General features: G+C 40.0%; 1 protein-coding gene across 2 annotated transcripts in view; it reads left to right on the top strand.

The window, feature by feature from the left end:
* The first annotated feature begins 2,855 nt into the window (after nt 1-2,855).
* Nucleotides 2,856-10,104, top strand: part of gabrg3 (gamma-aminobutyric acid type A receptor subunit gamma3) — an 89,511-nt gene continuing 82,262 nt past the window's right edge. For both annotated transcript variants that reach the window (XM_085150239.1, XM_085150238.1), the window contains exons 1-2: nt 2,856-5,646; nt 5,858-6,003. In XM_085150239.1, the coding sequence (XP_085006365.1) occupies nt 5,594-5,646; nt 5,858-6,003 (199 nt within the window). In that variant the 5' untranslated portion in view covers nt 2,856-5,593. The remainder of the gene's footprint in view (nt 5,647-5,857; nt 6,004-10,104) is intronic.

Genomic DNA, 10,104 nt, shown 5'->3' with positions numbered 1-10,104 from the left:
GTGGGCCAGTGGCACTCCCTGCAACCTGTAGGTCAAGCTAACCCATCATGTGAAAGCCATTAGCTTTGTTTAAGGACAACATGGGATTCAAAGCACCGATTTCTGATTTGATTTTGTGGCGCTGTATACTATTGATAGCAGCATAAACATGACAAGTAGACTTCTCCTTTGGTGCAATGGATAACGCATCCGACCACTGATCAGAAGATCTTAGGTGCACTCTTGGCCTGCTCTGCACTCTGAACACTTTCCCCGGGTTAATCAAGGATTCTGGTTATACAGCATCAATGTATGCTAAGACTTTATATTGGAAGGACCTTACAAACCCAATAACCCAATAAACTCTTGTGGGATTATGATATTATTTTATGCCATGTTAGACCCCTAATTAAAGATTGTGAATTATTATGTAGTTTTAGTTTGCATTATGCTCCTGAATTAGAAGAAGGTGATAACTATTACATTTGGTAAACTGATTTGCATTATATTAGACTGTTGATTTATTGTGAATGAATGATATTGTTTTGTGATGCATTATACTGCTGAGTTATAAGAAAATATTGTTCACAGAAAGTCATCGTCTCATTTGTCTGATTAGAAGAGAACAGAGCATTCTGCCCCATCAGCAGGAGCAGATAAACAGGGAGCCAAGGTCGTAGCTTAGGCGCTGTGTGAGAAAGAATGTTTAGGCTCTGATGATTAGGTGGGGGCCACTAGAGGCTATAAGAGTTTGATCAAGGCTCCACCATTTTGAGATCTGATGCTGTCTGTTGTATGGTGTCCATCTCCCACGCGTGTGTTCATTAAATCATTGTTTGACTTGACCCGGCCGGACCAGTGTTGTTATTTTGGTTTTCCTCTTGTATCCATTCCCAATATTTGAATCCGTAACACTCTTAATAACAGTGAGGAGGAAAGGCATTTTTAAACAGAGGAAACCTTCAGTCGAAGGAACTGAGACAAACGGGATTTGAGCTGCAGTCACCTGACTGAAAGTCAGGTACATCTGTGTTTCCATCACTAATCTTCTCACGTTTCTACAGGTCATATCAAAGCTTTTTCTCTAATATTGACTATCACAGGCCTTTAAAGCCTAAAACATGAAATAATTCCCAGAAAATTCTTGATTTTTAAAAGAAATCAAATGTTTATTGACCCTTCTGATGAAATAAAATAATATTAATGTATCAAATGCGATACACTTGACTTTAAAGTGTAGGCTGCATTCACGTTATGTTATAATAACCATGAATACAAGTTTGCAGCTTGGAAATAGCATTCAGTTGCAGAAAGCATGCAAACCTATCTTCATGTCTAGCCCTTTAAAACTGTTTGTTTGCAAGCTCTTCTTATTTGGTGTGGCACAGTTCATGGTGGACAAACATCGGAAGTGGAAACTATTAAAAGTAAAAGAAACTTACTGTGCCAAGTAAAAAATAAACATTCTTTTCATTATGCATACTGTATAAGACATGTCTCCAAAACTGCTTGGTAAGCAGGGCTAGGACACATTTACTGTGACTTATATTCGGGTATATACTGCAGCTACTTTTTCATCATACAAAATATCTATAGCCCGTGCTTATAGCTCTCTGGTGTAAGCTGATACATGAAATGCTGAATGTGCATTTTGATTAGGAGATTCATGTGTGAATCTAACTTTCCTCTGCAGCAACACAAAAGACTGTAACATCAGAGCATTTAAAGTGGTTGTGATTTTGTTTTTCACTTATCTTTCCTTCACCTTTAAAAAAATTCAGTCACTGCACTACCTTCAGGGTCAGGTGGAGGCATTGTGTTGAGCTAGATAAAGTATGAAATCACCAAAAAGCTTTCAGAAGAAATATTATAGAAGTGAAGTGTAATATAAAAAATACATTAGTTAACTTTGATTCACAGGTTTTAAATTTCATGTGCTTAACAAAAGCTTTTTAATATAATAATACAGCATTTTATATTACAGTTGCAAGGTGCCAGACAAAGGACAAAAACACATTTGTCAGAAAAGTGATAAAAAATGAAGATAACAAAGCTAACATTGTTAAATGGAGGTCAGAGAGGATAACAGCCAGCGCCCATAAACAGGACAGTAAAAAAGACTTTAAAGAAGTCATTTGAAAGTTAAAGCAAATTATTCAGCCTCATCCTTTTCAGCATTGTATTTCAAAGTCATCTTCACATCACCAGGAACATGAATCGCTGAGGCTTTGCAGGATGCGGAACTGCTGGATTGATTAAAGGATTTGTATGGAAGATATTCTGATGGGGGTTTTTTTCTTCTTTTTTTTTTTTTTTACATCTTTGCAAATTCTGACATTTTCTGTGTGACCTTTGATTTCGTCAGCACAATATCCTGCTCCCTTGCTAATCAATGTACATCAGTGCCTTACTGCAAACTTTAATTTAGAGCTTGGACGGATGCTCACACGGTGCAGTCATGTATGCAGAGAAGGAAATGACTTAAAAAACAACAATAAAAAAAGAAAACAACACATTAAAATACTGATATCACAGGTATTCTGCAGGCGTGGAGTCTCTGCACTGATGCATAGTTCACAAAAGAAGCACCATGAAAGGTAAGCAGAAAACTTCTAAGTGGTATAAACTGTCTAAACTGTGTACAAAAACAAAGGTTACGCTGCCTCTGACAGAACGAGGAGGAAATTGTTTGATTTGAAAACAGGTTTAATTTGTTCTTCATCAAAGAATTTTAAAACTTTGCTGTGTTTTACAACAAAGTCACACTTGTCACAAATCAGTGCTTTCTTGTCAATCATCTCACCACCAGAATCTGCATGTCTGCACTTCACTGAAAGCAAAGGCCAGCATTTAAAGAAACTTTTAAAAGTAACAGATAACACAGTCCTGCTTTACTTCCTGTGAGTGAAATATTGAACTTTTCGCTGCGTGACAATGAACCGAGAGTTGCTGTAAAGTTACTTTACAAAGGGAAACAATCTGTTTAATAACCAACTAATAGATTGATGAAAATCACATAGATGCTGTCTTATTACTTTGCCAAGTTTTGCAGGTTTAAGCGGAGAAAAAATAGTGAAAACTCTTAGGCATTATTAAAATATCATTATTTTTTCTACACTGAAATGTGGACTATATTGTATTTGTATAGCACTTTTCAAATTAATTAATATCTCTTGTGGATGTTCGCACTGAAAGTCAATTTATGCCAAAGGTAATACAAATTAGCATGTCCTTAATCACTTCCTTTGGGTCTACTGAGCCTGTATGTTTGTAGTAGGCAGCACATTAGTGACCAGTTAAAGCAGCAGGATAATGAGGACGATTTATGTTGTAGCCTTGTTTGGATGGAACAGTCCTAATTAGAGCAGCACATGCACTCAGTGTTTTAGAGTGTGCAGATCTACTTTTAACCAGCAGAGGGTGACAGCAGCACTGCAGACAGGCTTCACTGTGGGTCTGTTAAAGCGCACATCCAACAGGCCGTGCATGTGGGTCCTGTGAGGCTGCTGTGGCTCACTGCTCATCGTGCTTTACAGTGCTGGCACAGAGGGATTATTTATCTTTGTGTTCTTGCTGGACAACTCCTCCTCCATTGTCCAGCCATTCATTTGAAATCAATGCCACCAAGGACCAATCAGTGTTCTTTGAAGGAAAATTATGATTGCTCCTGAAGAGGGTCAATCATAAAAATGACAGAAAACACCTTTACCTGCAGCATGGGTTTGCTTGTTTTATGTCTTGTCATTGGTGGGGCTTCATGCCCTTGGTTTTTTATTTTTTAAAGGTACACTTCAGTACTTTCTCTAGTCCCCAGTTTCACGCTGGTGATGTAATCCATTTTGTCATCAGGGTTATTCTGACAGAAACTTAAAACAGGCATGTTTTGGAGGTGTGAGCATAGGAGGCGGCTGCATTGTAGGAAACAAAGCCTGACTAAGCAGCAATCTCTGGGGCTAAAAAATTTAAATCATCACAGAGGTGGAAAAAACTGCAGTTCCTCTAATGTCCACTTGAGGCTCCAGCAGTGAGTCAGTCCCCATAGACTCCCCTGTTAAATTGTCCAACTTTACAGGAGAAATAAACATGTCTACAGCCTACTACAAAAAATGTTTTGGGCTCTATAGTTAATGTGCCCCTTCTTGACAACTGCACAGGGGGTGCATGTAATAAAAATTCACCCTCTTTGGGTGCTTTGTTTGACACGTGGATACCAAAGCAGGCATCTACTTATTAATGTCCTAGAAATGGATCTCTTGAGTGGTGTCAGTGCCTCTTGGAGCATTACTTCTGCAGTTATCTGACCAATAATATGGATGCTGTGCAGTTAATTGTACTAAAAGAACATCCAAGAAGACTGAGCACCAGTTTGGGTGAGTGAAATTCTAGGACTATATAAGTATGTTATGTCTGCTTGCTCCTGATTCACCCCTACAGTTTAGCCTATCTGAGGATTAGCCTTCAAATAATCAAACTCCATCTTTGATATACAGCCTATGAACTTGACCCATACTAGAAAATAAATATCATAATGTTTGAGCCTTTTTTCCATCTTTGGAGTCCTTTATGGAAGCACAGCATTCAGTGGAGCACCACCTTAAGCATTCAGCCTTAAACAAATCACATCCTCACAGGGAGAAGACAGGGGCTGTAAACACAGCATGACAAGGGCTCTCAATTACAATCACAAACACGGCCACAAAGGCGGCTTCATTCTCTAAGAGGCTGCATGCCAATTAGCAGCGTTTGGTAGCTTTAAAAGGGCTCTTGCTGCACTTTGATATACAAGCTTTCAAATGAATAACAAAGAGGCTGCCTCACAGGGGCATCATTAAAACACATGCAACAATTAGTCGATCAATAAAAGCAAATCAGTAGACAAATGAGAACGGCTGTTATCTGATAATCGATATCTAGCTTATAATAAATATTAAATAAATATAAATTCTATTTTTATATATAGAACTTTTTGGTCGCACATAAGAGGCAATAAGATGACATCACCCGTATCACTTTTACTGTTCTGTCAGAGTTTTTGGTACCATTTAAAATTTAAAAATCCACTAAAATAAGAAACTTTAGTTCCTGCCATAAAAATAATCATATCTATGCACACAGACACTCCTGCCTTGCATACAAATAATCTATACTGTATTCACAAAGAGATGCGTTCTTTTGGCACTTTGTACGGATAATTAGGAAGAAAGCAAAACACCACTAAAGAGAACAGGTGTAACAGCTCTAATAAGATCTGTAAAGTAGCCCCTACAGTGGAGTGACGCAGGTTTGGCCACGGAGGAGTTTTTGGTGGACCAGGGGCTTTCAGAGGGACGCATTCAGAGTGTGCGTACCTGCGTAAAACACAAGCAGCGTCCGCTATCCAGGAATTGCAACCCTGTACAGGTGAGACCAGCTGCTCCTCCGTCTATACGAGGAGGCACTCCCACGAGGAAGGATCTATTTCACAACAATGAATGGCATTTCTGCTGGATTACAAACTACGAAGGGCTGCTCTTACGTTATCTCCCCTGAGCAGCAGTGACCGTCGCGTCCAGACACCGACACCTTACGCACCGTCCTCTCACACATCTCTACTTGTTGTCCTCCTGCGACAAACATGACATCCCCGCTACTGGCTTATATCCTACTTCTTTCAGCCCTTCATACCTGGTAAGTGGCGCCCTTTGGTCGCGTGATGCGTTTTGGTGATGCTTTAAATGCTCAGGAAACTTTGTGGCTGGCTCTTAAGTTTGCGTGAAGGACTCAGTGACACTAACGATGTCTTTGCGTGCATGCACTCTGCAGACTGCGCTGCATGTTTTAAGTCAGTGTCATTGCCCCTGCTGTTTTCAGCCACCTGCTTTTATTTGTGTCCCTGTAGCTCTCTAACAATCGAGTCCGAGGAGGACTACGAGGATGTCACTGTGAACCAGATGCTGGCTCCTAAATCCCAGCAAACCGACGCCACGGAAATACTCAATAATTTACTGAAAGAATATGACAAGAAACTGCGACCGGATATTGGAGGTAAGGGTTACTTCTGTCCCAATTTCTCAGCTAACTAATCACAGAATTTGAATGCAAAGCAGCTTTCTCCTTATAGCCACACCTGTGAGAAACCCGGGGATGCTATTAGTTCTAGAATCAGATAAATGTAAAAATTAAGTTGATGTTTATAATTTAATTCAGAACCTACATAACACCGTACGCATGAACTGTGTACTAAAACCTTTAAGTGTCAATATTAGCTAAAGCCTTGCCAGGTTTGTCCCCACTGCTAACACTGAGCCCAAAAAGTCTGTGCCGAACTTAATTTCATTTTACAAGCTTAAATGTTCTTGTACAAATGTACATAAAATACCCTTTTTTAAAGGTTTGCATTAATGAAAGATGCCCTCTCTGAAGACTCCATAAAACTGTCCAGCTGTTATAATGAAACAGCAATACTAAGTAAAGCAAAACTTTTAAAAGGACTAAAAGTATTGACATTTTAAAATGTGAACTTACTATCAGCTATAATCTTCAGACATCCACACATGAAGCACAGGGGATAGGTGATTTCCTCCATCTCTCTTTGACTGATAGAGGTGTTGGAGTAGCACTTTTTAAAGTCTAACTTCAATAGCAGTGACAATGGCAGGGAATTTCTGAATACTGTAGAATTTATTTGTTCCCACAGCAGATGTGATTGTGCAGTGTTATTCCAGGATGTCAGGACGATTCTGCAGGAAAATCTTTGATGGTCAGCTCTCCTTGGTCTTCTTTGGGTTTTTTGTGGTTGTTGAAAAGCTTTGAGGTGTTTGGCTTCATCACCCTGTTGACTCATTCATCACAAAAATCCAAACTTGAGGGTGGGACATGTCTCTGAAGAATGGAGTGCTGCTTCTCCATGGTCAGAGTGGCGTTGATTCAGTGCACGTGTCCAGAATATTCCCACCCTCTCTATGGGTTTCATATAATGTGGTAACATCTCCTTATAGACACTCTTCTGTTGCTACCACTATCATCAGGATATTATATTAATATTGTTTTTCTTGCTATTCGCTGTGAAGTGCTCCCTTAGTCTACTCTTGTGGTCATAACTTTAAAGCAATGAATTTAAGGACATTCTTTCTTATTAGATGACACTATTTCGTGCATTTAATGGGCAGGTAAAGTTTTTTAGTGGTTTTACTTTCTGACCCACGATCACAAAGGGTCAAGGTGTAACTCATGAATATAAATTACATCTGAAGGTGGAAACTTTGAGTGGAGGAGAGAGATATGTAATTCCCTGACTCATTTTCTCCTGGATAAAGTGAATGTGTTTGTCAAATCTGAAGACTCTGAAGAGGCTCTGCTTCTGTTCTTGTTCAGGGTTTGCAAAGTGGCCTCTGGTGGCAGGCTGCTGCCATATGGTAATGTAGTTAGAATCAATGCATAACAAAGAGGGGCTTCTTAGAACACACTTCTGTGAGTTGTTGCTCGTTAGGTATTAACTTAAAAATGGACAACTTTCATCTTTGCAAAAAGAACAAGCAAGACATGGTTGAGCTGGAGGTCAGTCGTTAACCATCTGACAAAGCCGAGTTGCTTTGCGAGCAGCAGCAGGCGACATCCAGTTGACACCTAACAGCCTGTTGTGTTTAACAGCAGGCGTCGCCTCAGATGTGACCAAGACTCAGCTCGTGATCACGATTTCTTCTTTGCTGTCGGAGGGTGTTTGCATTTGTAGCCTTGATTTAGATGGCACCTTGCTAACAAAACCTGTCCACAAATATCTAACTAGTGCCGGCAGGCCTGGGATCAGTAGTCTTGGTAAAATCATACTTTTATTAAAGGTGCTGCAGTTGCTATAGATGTGCGTAACAGTGCATCAGATTACTTTTTATAATGTGAATTTGTTTTGTTTTTTTGCGATGATAGCCGACAGATAATGACACTGGATTCTTACTTTGGGACATGTAGGCATTTCATGCTAATATCAGCACTTTACCATCATCACGTCATCATCACCAGCTGCTGTAATAAATCATACACCCAGTGATGAGAGTTAGTTGAGTGTTCGTGGCTCATAAAATGTGTGTATATATATAAAAATAACAACAACAACAACAAAATGTTAATACATCCTAACCAAGGGTGGATGACATGCCTCCTCCAACCCCACACCTTCAAGTTCATGTTCAAGTTTGTTTATATAGCACTTTTAAAACAGCATATGTTGACCAAAGTACTGTACAATAAAAATAGACATAAAGACACAAGACATAAAATGCGATAAAGTTAGAAGGGAATAGAATCATAGAATGATAAGATAATAAAAACAATAGTAACCAACTGTCATGGTGAATTGGATTAAAGGACTCAGGTGTGAGACTCCTTGCAGAGTGACAGTGAATTTATTCACAGTGAAAAAATAAGTCAACAGTTCGAGTCTGTAATCCAAAAAGGGCAGTACAGTGATACAGTGGCTTCTCCCCGTGGTGACAGTGCAGTGACAATCCAAAACAACTCCTTGTGCCCGCTCCTCCTCCGATCCCTGGATCCTGGAGGCAGATGAGAAAAACACACGCACAGTAACGAAAACGTTCTCTCTCCTTCACAAACTAGGTATGGTAATCGCGACTACGCTACCCGGTTTAGCTCAACGTTCCAGCATTGGTTGTGACTCGACCGCACCGTTAAATAGGTCTGCTTCGGATTAGTAGTAGCCGGCGAAGTGATTAAGCACAGGTGAGACAATTCCAGCTCAGGATACTACCCCCGGGTCAGCTGCCGTTCCGTGCCACGGCTTCCGGAAGTACACGTTCCAGCATACAAACACACATGCACAGGATGGAGAGGAGAACACCACAAAGTACACACAAACACAACAAAAATTGGCAAGGCGACCGGTGAGGACCGTCTAGCCGTGACACCAACTCATACTGATTTAAAAGCCAGAGAATAAAAATGGGTCTTTAGAGTATCCAGTGTTGGGGAGGTCCTGATATGCAGAGGCAAAGAGTTCCACAATTTAGGAGCAGTCACCGCAAATGCCCGGTCTCCTCTGTGTTTTAATCTGGACCCTGGGACAACTAGTAGCATTTGATCCACAGAGCTCAAAGATCTTGCAGGAGTATACCAGGTTAGAAGACCAGAAACATATGTAGGAGCTAGTCCATGCAGCGTCTTAAAAACAAGTGTTAAAATCTTAAAATCAATTCAAAAACTGTTTGGCAGCCAATGTAATGATGCAAGCATGGGAGGTGCTCCATTGTTCAAGCATTTTTGATGCAATTATATGGCGATGGCTGCTGCGCCGTTCATTGTATTAACCGACCATCTGATAAGTCTGTGCTGCAGTTTTGATGAGTGAAATTTTAGGATGTTATTTGGATGCTTCAAGATGAACTGCTGAGTCCAGAACCAATAGATGACATCACAGTGGCTATATCCAAGCTTTTTATACACCCAATAGCGAAACTCTTCTCATTTCCAAATGTATATCTACTGATCAAGATTAATCATTCATTTGGGGAGAGCTGCATTACGAGATAAATTAGTGTTCTCAAAGCATGCAAACTGCCCTAAGTTTTCTCTTTAACCTAATTGGGAAGTCTTAATAGATCCATAGAAGAAGAGAGCATTATTGTCGACACCTGCACCATTTGGCTTCAAAAAGGGAGAAACCCACAGATGATGTCACAGTGGCTACATCCATCTTTTGTATACAGTTTGTTGTTTTGGACAACGAAGAAGGTGGATCCTTCAGCATCTCTTTCAGATTCTTCAGTCACTGCTTTAGCAAACAGGATTTTTACAACCTGAATCTTGTATAATATCTATGTTACTATGGATACCAAGTAGTGCAAGCTCTGTTGTTCCTGACTGGGAAAAAATAAAGGGCACAAAAGAAAGAAATGTGATTGGTACGCTGGGTGTTACTCAGTGGCACGTATAGATGACCTCACACATGCTCTGGAAAAGCCCTTTCAATGCATTCCTGAGAGAGATGATCCCGTTCTTACATCTTTAGTGCCACTTTATTAGACTTACTTTCTCAGTGTTTCACTCCAGCAAATAACCCTGAAATCTCACTTTCCTCAGTTGATAGAACAAACCTAAAGTTTACTATGTCATCTGCTCATCCTGTGGTCAATTAAA

The sequence above is a fragment of the Neolamprologus multifasciatus genome, chromosome 23 (genome assembly GCF_963576455.1).
Source record: "Neolamprologus multifasciatus chromosome 23, fNeoMul1.2, whole genome shotgun sequence".
In the NCBI taxonomy this organism is placed as follows: domain Eukaryota; kingdom Metazoa; phylum Chordata; class Actinopteri; order Cichliformes; family Cichlidae; genus Neolamprologus; species Neolamprologus multifasciatus.
This window is presented reverse-complemented; position numbering and strand designations above follow the sequence as displayed.